The sequence below is a fragment of the Heloderma suspectum genome, chromosome 10 (genome assembly GCF_057233095.1).
Source record: "Heloderma suspectum isolate Gila_16-S chromosome 10, 16-S_ref, whole genome shotgun sequence".
Taxonomy (NCBI): Eukaryota; Metazoa; Chordata; class Lepidosauria; order Squamata; family Helodermatidae; genus Heloderma; species Heloderma suspectum.
In genome coordinates this window covers 10,171,719-10,188,249 of record NC_139467.1, presented here as the reverse complement: position 1 = coordinate 10,188,249, position 16,531 = coordinate 10,171,719, and the positions used below count along the sequence as shown (strand labels likewise).

General features: G+C 47.8%; 2 protein-coding genes and 1 pseudogene across 3 annotated transcripts in view; all 3 read right to left on the bottom strand.

Annotated features, from left to right (window-relative positions):
* Window positions 1–3,593, bottom strand: part of LOC146337652 (zinc finger MYM-type protein 1-like) — a 7,109-nt pseudogene extending 3,516 nt beyond the window's left edge.
* LOC146337651 (uncharacterized) overlaps window positions 1–5,833 on the bottom strand; it is a 22,655-nt gene extending 16,822 nt beyond the window's left edge. For both annotated transcript variants that reach the window (XM_084815043.1, XM_084815044.1), the window contains exon 1: window positions 4,276–5,833. In XM_084815043.1, the coding sequence (XP_084671169.1) occupies window positions 4,276–4,789 (514 nt within the window). In that variant the 5' untranslated portion in view covers window positions 4,790–5,833. The remainder of the gene's footprint in view (window positions 1–4,275) is intronic.
* On the bottom strand, window positions 5,143–16,531 carry LOC146337650 (uncharacterized). The gene is made up of 4 exons (XM_084816295.1): window positions 16,362–16,531; window positions 9,564–9,912; window positions 7,930–8,055; window positions 5,143–6,256 (listed from the first exon to the last, which is right to left on the bottom strand). Exons 1-3 carry the CDS (start codon window positions 16,529–16,531, stop codon window positions 7,933–7,935), a joined length of 642 nt encoding a protein of 213 aa, XP_084672421.1. The 3' UTR covers window positions 5,143–6,256; window positions 7,930–7,932.

Here is a 16,531-nt window from a genome sequence, read left to right as displayed (position 1 = left end):
ATTGTTCAGGAGGCAGCAACTCAATCCATCCCAAAGAAAAAGAAATGCAAGAAAGCAAAGTGGCTGTCTGATGAGACTTTCCAAGTAGCTGAGGATAGAAGGGAAGTGAAAAGCAAGGGAGACAGGGGAAGATATACCCAACTGAATGCAGAGTTCCAGAGAATAGCAAGGAGAGACAAGAAGGCCTTCTTAAATAAACAATGCAAAGAAATCGAAGAAAACAATAGAATGGGAAAGACTAGAGATCTCTTCAAGAAAATTGGAGATCTCAAGGGAATGTTATGTGGAAAGACGGGCATGATAAAGGACAAAGAAGGCAGGGACCTAACAGCAGCAGATGAGATTAAGAAGAGGTGGTGAGAATACACAGAAGAACTATACAGGGAAGATCTGAATGTCCCTGATAGCCATGATAGTGCAGTCACTGAACTTGAGCCGGACATCCTAGAGAGTGAAGTCAAATGGGCCTTAGGAAGCATTACTAACAACAAAGCTAGCGGAGATGACAGTATTCCAGCTGAGCTATTTAAGATCCTAAAAGATGATGCTGTTAAAGTGCTGCACTCAATATGCCAACAAATTTGGAACACTCAACAATGGCCATAAGACTGGAGAAGGTCAGTTTACATTCCAATTCCAAAGAAGGGCAATGCCAAAGAGTGTTCAAACTACTGTACAATTGCGCTCATTTCACATGTCAGCAAGGTGATGCTCAAAATCCTACAAGCTAGGCTTCAGCAGCATGTGAACCGAGAACTACCGGAAGTACAAGCTGGGTTTAGAAGAGGCAGAGGAACTAGAGATCAAATCGCCAACATTCACTGGATCATGGAGAAAGCAAGAGAATTCCAGAAAAACATCTATTTCTGCTTCATTGACTACGCTAAAGCCTTTGATTGTGTGGATCAGAACAAACTGTGGCAAATTCTGAAAGAGATGGGAGTACCAGACCACCTTACCTGTCTCCTGAGTAACCTGTATGAGGGTCAAGAAGCAACAGTAAGAACCGGACATGGAACAACCGATTGGTTCAAAATTGGGAAAGGAGTACAACAAGGCTGTATATTGTTGCCCTGCTTATTTAACTTATATGCAGAGTACATCACGAGAAACGCTGAGTTGGATGAATCACAGGTCGGAATTAAGATTGCCAGGAGAATTATCAACAACCTCAGATACGCAGATACCAACCTAATGGCAGAAAGCGAAGAGGATCTAAAGAGCCTCTTGTTGAGAGTGAAAGTGGAGAGTGCAAAAGCTGGTTTGAAACTCAATGTTAAAAAAAAACTAAAATCATGGCATCTGGCCCCATCACTTCCTGGCATATAGAAGGGGAAGAAATGGAAGGAGTGACAGATTTTATTTTCTTTGTCTCCAAGATCACCGCAGATGGTGACTGTAGCCATGAAATTAAAAGACGCTTGCTCCTTAGGAGGAAAGCTATGGCAAACCTAGACAGCATAGTCAGAAGCAGAGACATCACCTTGCCGACAAAGGTTTGTAGAATCAAAGCTATGGTTTTCCCAGTAGCAACGTATGGCTGTGAGAGCTGGACTATAAGGAAGGCTGAGTGCGAAGAATCGATGCTTTCGAACTGTGGTGCTGGAGAAGGCTCTTACGAGTCCCCTGGACTGCAAGGAGGTCAAATCAGTCTATCCTAAAGGAAATCAACCCTGAGTGCTCATTGGAAGGACAGATACTGGAGCTGAAGCTCAAATATTTTGGCCACCTAATGCGAAGAGAAAACTCCCTGGAAAAGACCCTGATGCTGGGAAAGATCGAAGGCAAAAGGAGAAGGGGAGGCAGAGGATGAGATGGCTAGATAGCATCACCGATGCAATAAATATGGACTTGAGCACACCCCCGGAGAGAGTGGAGGACAGGAAGGCCTGGCGTGCTATGGTCCATGGGGTCACGAAGAGTTGGACACAACAGCAAACATGCATAGGATCAAGCTTAAGAAGGAATCTGATGCACAACTATTTGAAAATAAATGTAATTAAAAATGTGATTAAAAAAATTATGGGGCAAAAAAAGATAGCACACATTCATGTAATTGCATCTTGCAACCACAATCTCAACATCTGCATTTGAAACCTGTCCTCATCATACCAGCACCATAGAAACCTAAGAGGCTGCAATCTCATGAACACCTCTTTAGGAGTAAAAGTAATTCCTTGTGAATTCAATGGAAATGACTTTGAGTGAACGTATCCTTAGGACTGGATTAGAAGATCCTTATTACAGTTTACTTAGGAGAAAGCTCCATTGAATGCAATAGGATTTACTTCTACGTAAACATGCTTTGGGTTGGGCTGAGTAAGTGAGCCTGCTCTGCAGCACTCACCCCTGGCAGGCACACAAATTGTCCCATATAGAAGCAGAAGATTGATGTTCAGCACAATCCCATATGTAGACACCCTGGAGGAGGGGAGCGCACATAAAAGCCAAGTTGCCCACCAGCTCAACCAGTTACATTAAGGGAGGGAAAGGCAGGCAAGCAAAAAGCTACATGAGGGAAGCAGCAGAAACTGGTGGGCATGGATGATTTTTCTGTGTCCCCTCTTGCACACCTCACCTCACCCATGGTCTGGAAAACAACTCATTGGTTCACTTTAAATGAATGCAGCCTGGGGCCTATGCCAGATGGAACAGGAGGGGAAGTCATGTCAGTGATTTGCATAGTCACAGGGCATCTCTACACCAGCCTAAAATCCTGCATTTAAAACAGGGCTTTCTGCTTCCATTTTAAATGCAGGATCACAACTGACTCCCTTTACACGCACTCCCTCCCCCCCCCCGCCTTTCCCTCTCCTTCTCCCAGTAGCTGAGTCTTCGTTATCTTTAATTGATCTTGCTCCTCTTCCTGCTGGTTTTCCTCTTTTCACAGAGAGAATTAAAGCAGAACGCAACGGGGTAATCTGATAGCTCATTATCTGCAGTCTGCTTAAAAATTGAACAAAGGGCATTTCATGCAGGAGAGACCCTGGAGGATCACGGTGTCATGTAAAGAGCTCACAAACTTCCATGGGGGAGCAATCTCAATCACAGGATAAAAGCTCCTTGTGAAGAAAGCCACAGTGAGCGAGGGAAGGAGCCCATCATATGCACTCCCACACAGGCTACCAAACCGAGGGTCTGCCAGGCCGCCTGGCTGGGCCTGCCAGAAAGCCGGCCTCACTACTTCCGGGTCCACATTCTATGATTTCCATTGCAGCCCCTCTCAGCTGAGCTCAACAGAATCCCAGGGTGCCACCCCCGGGTTTAATTTACTGACCTCCCCTGGCTGGGCCTTGCCCGTGTTGCAGGGGAGTGGAGAGGAGAGAGAGACAGGGCAGGTGTGCGCAGGGCACAACGGTGCTGCTGCTCACAGGAGTTACTTTGGTGTGGAAGAGCCTGGTCAGGCTGCTGCGTGCAGCTCCCTCTTTGCCGCATTTCCTGTCCTGAGCCTTGCCTGTGTGGCTGGAAACTAAAAGCCGAGACACGCAGGGCAGGCTCAGTAGGGCAGCTGCTGTGGCTACTCTCTGGATGAGGTCAGGACTGGAAGGGGGCGGGGGAGGCAGTTGCAGATGCCCATGGGTTAGTCCTTGCATGAATAGGCCCACACATCTGTAGGGCCAAAGCCTGCCCATAAAGAGTGGGGAATACACTCCCAAGTAGATGGGGGGGGGGGCAGACGGGGACTGGGAGATCCTATCACCCACCTAGCCAATCTTTGGCATTTCATTTATTATATTTCTACACTGCCCCATAGCCGAAGCTCTCTGGGCGGTTCACCCCGCCCCCATTAAAATACATTATAGAAACTATAAAGACCATTCACATGGCAACATAAATAATGCACACAACAACAACGTATACCTAAAACAGTTTAAAACAATCAGCCAGAGACAATCAGAGACTCATTATATGGTGCCAAATGCCTGAGAGAAGAGGGCAGTTTTAACCTGGTGCGGAAAAGATGACAGTGTTGGCGCCAGGCGGGCCTTGTTGGGGAGCTGATTCCATAAATGCGGAGACACCACCGAAAAGGCCCTCTCCCTTGCTGCCGCCCTCAGAGCCCCTCTCGGAGGAGGCTCCTGGAGGAGAGCCTTGGGTGCAAAGCGTAGTGTACCGGTCGTTCAAGCTGGGAGAGGCATTCTGTCAGGTACTGCGATCCCGAGCCTATAGGGATCGGGACTACATGGAGTGATTTGGACACCCTCCCGCCCCGGCACTCCCCCCACCACTACTTTCCCCCTCCTTCCTCCTTTCCAGGGTCCCGATCCCACTCACCTCCGAGGAGCGCTGCCGGCCAGGAGCGCTTCCTCCCCGACGGGGCCCGGCACAGACGCGTCTCCTCCGCTCTCCCCATGGCGCTTCGGCCACGGGGATGCCCCGCCTCGGGGATCGCTGCCCTCTCCTCGCCCCTTGCTTTCTGCGCCAGTCTCTGCAGCCAGTCTCCGGTCGGACGGCCTGGGATGGGGGCTTGGCAGCAACGGTGCCCCCCCCCCCGCCTTCCCCGTCTGCGCCTTCGGCGCCGGGCTGCCCTAAAGCCCCCGGCAAAGGAGCGGGACGCACGACAGAGCTCAGGGCGAGGCACGGCCCCTGGCAACGGCCGAGAAAGGGGAAGGAAGGAGGGACGAAGCAGAAGAGCCGCAAGAGGTGAACGCCGCAAGCTTCCTCCCCCGGGGCCGCGCTGCGCGCTCCTAATGCGAAGAGAAAACTCCCTGGAAAAGACCCTGATGCTGGGAAAGACTGAAGGCCAAAGGAGAAGGGGACGGCAGAGGATGAGATGGCTAGATAGCATCACGGATGCAATGAATATGGACTTGAGCACGCTCCGGGAGAGAGCGCAGGACAGGAAGGCCTGGCGTGCTATGGTCCATGGGGTCACGAAGAGTCGGACACGACTGAACGACTGAACAACAACAACGAGGGTAATATGGCCCTCTGGTGGTGGTTCAGCTTCATTTGTTTGAGGAAACTGCTATTTTTGTGGGTTGTTGGCATCTGAACTGCTGTGCCCTTGGGTTGCACGTTTGCCAAGATTGCAGGTCTCCAACTTTACAAAGAGATGCTCTATGTCCCACTTGTTCATTTGGCACCGTCTGTGTAGCATGAGCTGGGATCCACCGCAGAATGAGAGACACTGAATTAGTTAATTTCTTGATGCCTTTTTAATTGCATCAACTGGTTGCTTAAGAGCATTACAGACTTAAGAAATTCTTCCTTGGTTTTTATATTCTCAACAACAGGAAGTTGTATACTTCCCATTATATGACCAAGAAAAGACTTAGGCATTCGTTCAGAGTTGACAGTTGGTCCCTTGGCAAAGAATCACCTGGTCTTCTGTTAATTCATTTTGAAGCTCCATTGGTCCTGATCAGAGGAGACAGTTTGCTCACAGAGAACTAGGCTTTTAAAATGAAATAGGGGAAAGAGAATCTCAGTCTTACTGTTTTTTCCCTTGCCACTGTGAGCTTCATTGCTTCGCTGCAGGCTCAGCTGTTGGTCAAACAAGTAAGATTGTAATGGATTTCTTTGTGGCCATTTTAGGGAAAGAGTCCCTTGAAGCTGCTTCATACTGGATCAGACCATAGGTCCATCAAGGGCAGTGCTCTCTGTTCAAACTTTCAGCCCCTAGCTCTCAGAGGACTCAGGCCAAACACTTTCCACACTCAGATCAACCACCTACTTGAGGTTCTTTTCACTGGCAAACTGGGGGATTGAACCTTGGACTCTTTTATGATCTCTCCCTCAAAGCTCAGGATGGGTGAGAAATTTGTTTGGTTCGAATTTCAATGTGAACTTACCAAGTTCATACTTCCAAAACCTACATATGAGCTGGAACACAATTTGCTGCTGTTGAGATCCATACACAGTGTACACAAAATGTGTGCATTTGAAATAGTGCACACAAAAATGCCTATGTTTCAAAAAAGTGCAAAAAATCCATGTATTTGAAAAATGTGCAAAAAAACCTTTATTCAATGGGAAAAAAACCTCTTGAAAAAATATGTATTAAATGCTCATGAAAATCTGTAAACTTTTCATGTGTAAAAAACACCCCCCCCCAACGTACCCCACTGTGGAATCAAGACAGAAGAAATGTAGGACTGAAAAAAGGGAGCTCCTCAGTGAAATCCTGCTTGACAGATTCACCCATCTCTACTCAAGGCCTGGACTGGAGTCGGGACTGGAATCAGTAGTTGGTTGAGTTCATCCATTACCTCCTCAGCTCCTCATACACAACTTGGCTTCCTAGCTGCAGGGACTGAAGAGAAAAGAGGAGTTATATTGGGTGGAAACTTGAATATCCAAGCCTTTCTGGTTTTTTTCTTTCTTTCCTGGTCACCATGTGAACAGGGGTAGTGCTATATTTCTTACTCACAGAAACAGGATATGTTTTTGGAAGAGTAGCAAATGAATGCAAATGTTTTAATTTGCATAATTTATACTAGTTGGAGAGTAATTTTTTAATGGAATCTTGACATCACAGCTTGGAATATGAGGTGACCAAGGGTGTTTGCTGACAAAGTTTTTATTATGCAAGTGCCCTGCCCCATTCAAGTTGTCTTCCATTTCCATCCCTCCCATGTTTTTCCACTGCTTCTTCTGACTTTTGTTCTTACCAGAAAAAATCTAATAAGGAGAAAAAGATGGAATAGCTCCGCAATGCCTTTTGATTGATAGCGCTAGAAACCCTCCATCTGGAAGCACCTCAGTTATAAAAGATGACAGAGGTCTTGTACCTTTGTAACAATGAGTAGTGGAGGGAATTCCAGGAGGTACAGCTTCTCCTGCAGGGATTAGGAGGAAATCTCTACTTGCTGAAATCCCACCAGCTAAGAACTCAAAGGGCCTGTCTACATGGGAGATTTTCTCTGATGCTGCTGTGACTTAAAGTCATAAAGTCACATGATATTGTAGCCACTCTGCAGCCACCCTGGAGTTTACCTTTGGGGAAGCCGCATTTTTGCAGAGTACTTTTACTCCATTGTTTTTCTTTAATTTGGTTTCCCTGCAGTTCAGCTGCTGTGTGTCCATCCCTCCACTTTAAAGTCTGTATGATTGGGGAGTTCCTAGGGGGGTGTCTTTCACCTGGCCATCCACTTGTAACCTAGGCAACTAGAGTAACTTGCCTGCCTTTCCAACACATCAAAACCCTAGAGCTCTCTTTCCAGCCTTCAGAATCTCCCTGCACTTCCTTTTTGCCAGTGGGAAAAAGTGCCTCAGTGCTTTTGCACTTCTCTGATGTTTGTTACTTCACTTTTCCAATGTTGTGTAAACTCGCTTCTCTGATGTGCATAAGAGCTTTATCACAGTAGTGATCTGGTGAGGTCTTGGGATCATGGAAGCCTGTCTTTGCTAGCAGGGAGAAAGTGCTCAGAGAAGGAGAAAGGGGGTGGGTTGGAAGCTGTAACTCTGCGACAGGTTGCTGGAATGGGGCAAAATGGGGGGGGGGCAGCTGTCAGTGGGGGCCTTCAGATACTGCACTTGAGAATCAGGGATTTTGGCTTCTTCAGGCACATTGGGCAAAAGTGGGGGAGGGGAGAAATAACTCTGTGACAGTTTGCTGGAATGGAAATGTGAATTAGTTACTCTTCATTCATAATAATGTAGTAGCAGGGGGGAGCCTGGACAGGGGTGGATCCAAGCCTCTCTCATTGGTCCAGCAGCCCCTGTCAGGCTGATGACATTCAGTTCTACTCCCCCCACGAAACCCAGAAGTGTGTTTTTCAAGCGCTGTGTATGACCCTTGAAAACTGGATTTTAAAGGTACGGTACACTTGGCTTTTCTTGCTTCATGTGTCCCAGAGGGACCAATGCCGATTCCATGAAAATCTGGATAATACTCCAACGTGCTTCTCATTCAGTTGTTGTGAAGAACCCCCGAAGTCACAGGAGCCCTGTCCTACCTGGAGAGCACACAGAGATAATTTTCACCTTTTACTCAATTCCTGGCTTTCTCTGTGTCAGATCTGATACCCTTTCTGAGAGAAGGCAGAAGCATGAGGGCCTTCCACTTAGCTCGTATATGTGGTTGTCATCAGAGGAGTTCCCAGGTTTGACCTATATCAAATTTTTAAAAAGAAAGAAAGATGCTGAAAGTCATTTCTTGGCTATTAACCAGTAGCAGCAGCTGACATGTTGATTAGCCTTCTGCAAACTAGTGCCCTCCAGATGTTTTGGACTACTCCCAGTATTCCTGACCATTGCTTATGCTGGTGGGGGCAGATGGGAGTTGAAGTCCTAAACATTGGGAGGGCACCAGTTTTATTTACTTATTTATTTCATTTATATCCTGTCTTTTCCCCTCCTTAAGGAACCCAAGGCGGCATACATAATCCTCCTCCTCTCCATTTATCCTCACAACAACAACCCTGTGAGGTAGGTTGGGCTGAGAGTCTGTGACTGGCCCAGAGCCACCCAGTGAGCTTCCATGGCCGAGTGGGGACTAGAACCCCGATCTCCCAACTCCTAGTCCAGCCAAAAAACCAAAATGGAATGAACGAAAAAAAAATAAAGGTGGAGAAGGATATAGGTGGCTGATGTTGAATGTGGGAGCGGGTTCCAGGTATACAACGTAGGCTCTGTCAAAATCAGTCAGGGTGAGAATCTTCCCAAGCTGCCCACTGTTACTGATGCAGTTGCAGGGAAATGCTAGAAATATAGCATGTTCCAGGGAGCATAATCGTTTCACAGTGTGAGCGTCAACAAGCTGGCCAGAGAACTGAGCATGCATCTTAAATATGCACCGGAATCTTCTGCCTTGTACTAGGGTTCCTTAGCAGACATAATGATATGGAAAGTAGACCTTAAAACATGGGTGGTGAATCTTTTTCAGCCAGGGCCCAAATTCCAGTTTGGGATGGGTCTCAAGGGCTGCATTTCAGCAGAGGGTGGGGCTAAATATATAGGGGGTGGGACCAAGGACAGAATGGGTGGGCCAAAGCAAAACGGGCAGGACCAGATGTAAGTCTTACCAATTTGGACATTTTCCCACCAAGGATACAAGCCACAGCTTAATTCTAGGCATTTCTACTTAATTCTAGGCATTTCTACCGCCAAGAGGTGGCGCTCCTTCCTCCCAGTGGGGCCTGGTGGCTCCGATGTCAGTGGGGCACTGCGCCCACGCTGGGTTTCAGCCAGAACCACTCAGAACTCTAACGGAGGTATCCAAGGTGCTGAGCTATATTGGGGATAAGGTTCAGCACCTTGGCTCGCTACTTTAGAGTTCTGACCGAACCCAGCGCACATTTCTCGCCCCATGACATCGGAACCACCAGCCTCCCCTGCTTCCTCCTTTTCTGGGTCCTGATCCCTCCCACCACCGAGGAGCTCTGCCGGCCAGGAGCTCTCCCTCCCTAGTGGGGCCCGGCACCGACGCGTCTCCTCCGCTCTCCCCATGGTGGGCTTCAACCCAGGGCACGCCCCGGGCGCCTCTGGGTCGCTCCCCTCGGCCTCTGCTTTCTGTGCCAGCCAGTCTCTGGTGGGCCGGCGTGGGGTGAGGACTGTGCAGGAACGGAGCTCCCCTCGCCCCCCGCCCCCCCGTCGGGGGCTGCCTGCCGTCAAACTACCTGGCCGGACGCAGCCCGACAGAGATTGAGATCAAGGCGCGGCCGCTGGCGAGGGCCGAGAATGGGGAAGGAAGGACGGAAGAAGCCGCCCTCTGCCGGCCCCAAGCGGGGGATTTCCGTCCCTGGGGGCTGCGCGGCGCGGCGCGATGGAGAGACGGAGGCAGGAGAGCCCGGCAACGGGCGGATGGCGGCACAGAACTTCAGCAGGGAGCGGCGAGCAGGTGCGCGCTCGTCGGAGCTGCGTGGCGCTGGACGGACGGACACGCGGGCAAAGTCGGGCGATCGCTTGGCGCAAGGCTGGAACTGGTTTCCCTGTCCGGTTGGCCTCCTAGTTCTTCCACTCAAGTGCCTGAAGAAGCAATCGGCATAAGGCACTCCAGTTTAATCTCCCCCCCCCCCCGCCTTCTCTCTGGCCCAGACTACTGCCCCAGTCCGGAAGAGAGGTGCTGCACTCCAAAACACGCCTGTGATTATAATGTGTCCGGTGTTAAATGCTTTACTGATAGCCTTGGCACCTGACGGATATCTTTCCCTCTCCCCAGAAAACGGCATTCTTAGCAATAATGAGGGAACTGGGGTGGAGGGGCAGGAGTGGTGGTGCACCCAAAATAGGCACTGGCAGGGGGAACACATAGGGGGACACATAGATGGTACAGAAGGGACAAAAAGCGCATTTCTGCTGGGGTGGGCATTGTCCCATATCAGATTTCTGAATAAACAACAAACTGTGTGTGGGGGGGACTACTTGTCTGGGGGTAATACTCCCCCCCCCACTCCCTTGCTCTCCCCTCTGCTATGTCCTTTGAAAATAAGCTTTTTAAAAACTTTGACCAGTGCCCAGTAACTCTACATGCCTTATAAGTCACCATCAATAACAGACTGAGAGGATGAGTGCATACTCATCTAGATTAATATCCCTCCGGATCCGGGGGGTCAGAAGAGCTGTGAACTGCATCAACATGCCCATGTCTTGTAAGTGTTTCACTATGAAAAGAGACCATACAAGTCCCTCAAGTTATTGAACTCTTGCCCAAAGTTGGGAAGAACGGGCTTGTCAGAAGATACAAAATGCGATGGTGGATCTCCATCCGCTAAGAGGGCTCCTGTTCAGGGCTCCAGTCAGCCTAGAACCCAAGTCTTGAAGGTCTTTTTAGGCTTTGGGGTGGCAGTGGGGGCAAGGTTCAGGAGTAGGGACAGGATAAAAGATATCTTCCCCCACTCCAGATTTCCCCCTGGTGTGCTAGAGGACTGCCAAACCGAAACCTGAGCGTATTTAAATACCTGTAGAATGCAGGTCTTTGTGTGTGCTTGTGTGTGTGAGCATGTGTGTGTGTGTGCGTGTGTGACACAGAGGTCTAGAGATGGGAAAGCCATTTTCCCAACCATAATTCCTCACTCCCAGGATACTTATTAGAAACTATCAGACTCAGGAAGGACAATCTTTTCTCTTCCTCTGCCCTTTGGTTGTTTGTTTTTGCTCTTAACTGCTGACTCACGCAAACAGCCTGTGTCTCAGCTGCTCCTAGCTGCACATTTAATTGATAAATTCACCCAGTCTGCCTCCCTCTGAAGGCTTGAAATGCTATCACAGAATTATAGAATAGTAGGGTTGGAAGGGGCCTACAAGGCCATCGAGTCCAACCCCCTGCTCAATGCAAGAATCCAAGTCAGAGCATCCCTGACGGATGGCTGTCCAGCCTCATCTTGAATGCCTCCAGTGTGGGAGAGCCCACCGCCTCCCTAGGTAATTGGTTCCATTGTCGAATTACTCTAACGGTCAGGAAGTTTTTCCCAACGTTCAGCCAGAATCGGGCTTCCTGTCACTTGAGCCCATGATTCCATGTCCTGCACTCTGGGATGCTCGAGAAGAGATCCTGGCCTTCCTCTCTGTGACAACCTTTGAAGTACTTGAAGAGCGCTATCATATCTCCCCTCAGTCTTCTCTTCTCAAGGCTAAACATGCCCAGTTCTTTCAGTCTCTCTTCATAGGGCTTTGTTTCCAGCCCCCTGATCATCTTTGTTGTCCTCCTCTGAACACTCTCCAGTTTGTCTACATCCTTCTTAAAATGTGGTGCCCAGAACTGGACACAGTGCTGAGTAGAGGGGAACTAGTACTTCCTGGGATTTAGAAGCAATGCTTCTATTAATGCAGCCCAAAATAGCATTGGCCTTTTTTGCAGCCACATCTCATTGTTGGCTCATATTCAGCTTGTGATAGACAACAATTCCAAGATCCTTCTCGCTTGTAGTGTGGTTGAGCCATGTATCCCCCATCTTGTCACTGTGCAGTTGGTTTGTTTTTCCTACATGCAGAATGTGGCATTTATCCCTATTAAATGTCATTCTGTTGTTTTCTGCCCAGCGCTCCAGTCTATCTAGATCACTTTGAATTTTGTTTCTGTCTTCCAAAGTATTAGCTATCCCACCCAATTTGGTGTCATCTGCAAATGTGATCAGCATTCCCTGCACCTCCTCCTCCAAGTCATTCATAAAAATGTGGAAGAGCACTGGGCCCAGGATTGAGCCCTGCGGTACCCCGCTCATTACCTCTCCCCAGTTGGAGAAGGTCCCATTGATAAGCACTCTTTGCGTCCGATTCTGTAGCCAACTATGGATCCACCTGATCGTTGTTTCATCTAGCCTACTTGGAGCTAGTTTGCTCATCAGGATATCATGGAGCACTTTGTCGAAAGCTTTGCTGAAGTTGAGGTATATTACGTCCACAGCATTCCCACAGTCCACAAGGGAGGTGACTTGATCAAAAAATGAGATCAGATTCATCTGGCAGGATTTGTTCTTGACAAATCCACATTGGGTTTGAATAATCACTGCATTGTTTTCAAGGTGCATACAGGTGGATTGCTTTATAATCTGCTCCAGAATTTTGCAAGGGATTGATATCAGACTGACTGGTCCATAGTTCCCAGGTTCCTCCTTCTTACCCTTTTTGAAGATAGAGAAAACATTAGCCCTCCTCCAGTTATCTGGCACTTCACCCATCCTCCATGATTTCTCATAGATAATAGACAGCGGTTCTGACAGTTCATTTATTACTCTAGGGTGCAGCTCATCTGGCCCTGGAGATTTGAACTCATTCGAAGTAATTAGGTGTTCCTTGACCATATGCCTATCCATCTCAAGCTGCAATCCTGCCCCTTCAGCCTGTACTTTGCCTTTGCCAGGGGGGTCATAGACCCTCTTTTGGAAGAAGACTGAGCCAAAGTAGGAATTGAGCACTTCTGCCTTTTCTTTGTCATCTGTTAGCATTTTGTCATCCTTATTTAATAGCTGAACAACCATTTCTTTCCTCTGTCTTTTACTATGCACGTAGCTGAAGAAAGCCTTTTTGTTGCTTTTAGCATCCCTTGCTAACCTCAGTTCATTCTCAGCTTTAGCCTTCCTGATGCCATCCCTGCAATTCTGTGCTACGTGCCTGTACTCTTCCTTTGTTGCTTGGCCTTCCTTCCACTTCCTATATGTGTCCTTTTTTGTTTTCAGGTCATCTCTTAGCTTTTTGTGAAGCCACATTGGCTTCTTCTGTTGTCTTCCATCTTTTCTTCTTGTTGGAATTGTTTGTAATTGTGCCTTGAGAATTTCAACATTCTATAAGTTCCCAGGTTCCTGTCAGGCACTGTTCCTTAAATTTACAAATGTAAGTACTTCTGCATACCTACCTAGGGTGCCCCTCAAATATGCAGAAATCAATCCTTTATTTTGGGTGGCCCCATTGAACTTCCAAACTGATAGGCACTCAACCACCTGAGTTCACTATTGGAGAGAACAACTGAGACCTGCCACTAAATTTTGCAATGTACCCTTGTCTTCTAACAGGGGTGCTCCTGTCCCAGCCAGCCTTGTCCCACTCAAGGTTACTCCATTCCAATTGCCCCAGCCATTTTCAGTTTTTCTTCCTGAGAAACCTGGAGGTGGCAGTGAATAGAAGCCTGCAGTCATGGCCTGTCCCTTTCTGACATCTTCACAGGACCTAGTAATGCTTGATATTTTGTGAGTAATCAAAAAACAATAGACCTGGCAGTATTGTTCTATATCATAAGAACATAAGACAAGCCATGCTGGATCAGACCAGGGTTTCATCTAGTCCAGCATTCTGTTCACACAATGGTCAACTAGCTGTTGACCAAGAACTCACAAGCAGGACATGAGTGCATCAGCACCTTTCCACCCATGTTCCCCAGCAGCTGGTGCATATATGCATACTGCCTCTGGTACTGGAGGTAGCACATAGCCATCAGGACTAGTAGCCATTGATAGCCTTCTCCTCCAGGAATTTGTCTAACCCCCTTTTAAAGCTATCCAAGTTGGTGCCCATCACTGCATCCTGTGGTAGTGAATTTCATAGTTTGACTATATGCTGTGTGAAGAAGGACTTCCTTTTATCTGTCCTGAATCTCCCACCCATCAGCTTCATGGAATGACCCCAGGTTCTAATATTATAAGAGAGGGAGAAAATTGTCTCCCTATCCACATTCTCCACACCATGCATAATTTTGTACACCTCTATCATGTCTCCCCTTACCCTCCTTTTTTCCAAGCTAAACAATCCCAGACGTTGTAACGTTGCCTCATAGGAGAGATGCTCCAGCACCTTGATCATGTAGTTGCCCTTTTCTGCACTTTTTCCAGGTCTACAATATCCTTTATTAGGTGTGGTGACCAGAATTGTACACACTATTGTAAGTGTGGTCACACAATAGTTTTGTATAAAGGTAGTATGATATTGTGCGCACTGACCCCGCCCACCCCACTTCAACTCACACCCCGATTCAGCCTTTTGGAAAACATCCCACTTCTGCTCTGGCCAATGTATACCCAAAACATTTCAGCTCAGCACCAAACCTGAGTTGAGGTTTGGAAAAATGAGTCTTTATGCTTCCTGCTGACTACCATGGGAAATTTTTAAAAAAACCTGTAACTTTTTTCTCTTGGTTAGTATTGGATGATAATTTCAGGCGTAGCCCCCTAGAAGGGGATTACACCTGCCCAATGTCAGAAAAATAGGTGCAGGGTTATATTTTTATTTTCTTTTAAAGGGAACTGCCAATAACACTTTTATTCCTTGGAAGAATTGGATAAAATTTTCAGGATTCATTGCCCCATTAGAGGAGGAGATCATGTCTGCCAAATTTCAGAATGATAGTCACAGGGGGTTTTGTGCAAAGGTGGCCTTGACATTTCGAGGTCTCCAAAAGAGGACATACTTATCTCCCTATATTCCTTATGGACCATTTTTCTGAAAATTACAGACAGCCTAGAGTTGTCCCTAAGTAAGAAACCAGCAAAGTTTCAGAAGAATAGCTGCAGCAGTTCATGTGGAAGGGGAATTCTCCAATTTGGGGGAAGGAGTGATTTGCTTTCCCTTCCCTTCACCCTTTCCCCAATAGTTTTTGGGTAAGTTGGTATGAAAATGCACAGGTCATTAGAGGTGTCCCCCAGGCAAGAAACCTGCAAAGTTCCTGAAGGATATACATACGTGCAAATTTAGAAATACTAGAATTTAATGCCATTGCACAAATGTTAGCAGCAAGGGAACATGGGTGGGAGGGTGCTGTTGCACTCATGTCCTGCTTGTGGGTTTCCCATGGGCATCTGGTTAGCCACTGTGTGAACAGAATGCTGGACTAGATGGACCTTGGTCTGATGCAGCGTGGCTCTTCTTATGTTCTTAAATAGAGAGTGCCTCTGAGCATATGCAGAATGCTTTTCTTTCACCACTGAGCACTTACATTCTCCCCCTACCAATTCTATTCCCCTCTATGCAACCATCCCTCCTCATCCTACCATCCTCCAGCAACTCTTCATAAAAACAGATGTCTTGTTTTGTGCAACTCTCCTCTACCTCTTCCTTGTTATGCACAAGCTCTCATTGTATCTTCCTCCCCATAACTTCATTTGTGCCAAGACGTCACCAGGATTCAGCCAATGAGTCTGTTTTCAAAACTAGGGCTAAGTTAGGAAGAAACTCTGAGCATGTGCCCTTCCCTCCCCACTGAAGCTAGAGTTCATGCAGAATTAAAACACACACACACACAAATGACAAAACATGCATAGGACTGAGCTGAAAGAGTAGTCAATTCATTAGACAGAATTGGGTAGGCACTGTATGAAGCCTGCTGTACCATGCTCACAACTCATGACTTATTCCTGAGTAAACATGCAGAACATCAGGGTGCAAACCGCCCTGCAAAAGTAACTTGTGCTGGAATCCTATGCACACTTTCCTGAGGGTAAGCCTCATTAAAGATAATGGGGCTTCTGAGTAAGCATACATTGTTGTTGTTCAGTCGTTCAGTCGTGTCCGACTCTTCGTGACCCCATGGACCATAGCATAAATGAGCAGTATTTATTTCCCCTCCGCTTAAAAAACAAACTCCAAACTCCTATTTTTATTAAAGCTTACTGTTCAGAGGAACATAGGAAGCTGCCTTATACTGAGTCAGACCCTGGGTCCATCTAGCCCGGTATTGTCAACACTGACTGGCAGCAGCAGCTTTCCAGGGTTTCAGGCCAGATTCTTTCCTAGCCCTACCTGGAGATGCTGGGGATTGAACCCGGGACCTTCTGCATGCCAAGCATGTGCTCTACCACTGAGCTACAGCCCTTTCTATTGCTGGATATTGGCAAATGACAAACAAAGCAGCCCCAGATTTGTTTCTCTGCAACCATGTGAACTAGGGCTGTGCACCGCTTCGGCCTGAGGCCTCAACCCCGAGTCAAAGTGGGCTGCTTCGGGTCACTTTGTGCCCCTTCCAAGGTGAAGCAGAGGGAGCATGAAGCAACCTGGAGCAGGTCAGGGGTTCTCCAAAGCACTTGGCATGCTTCGGAGCTTCGGCACCCCTGGCCCAGCCACGCCAGGTCCTTATCTGAGCTGCCGTCGCCTCCTTTTCCAACGCCTCTGTCACTGTCCTCGCCATTGCCGTCCTCACCGCCACCTCCTCTTCCACCACCAT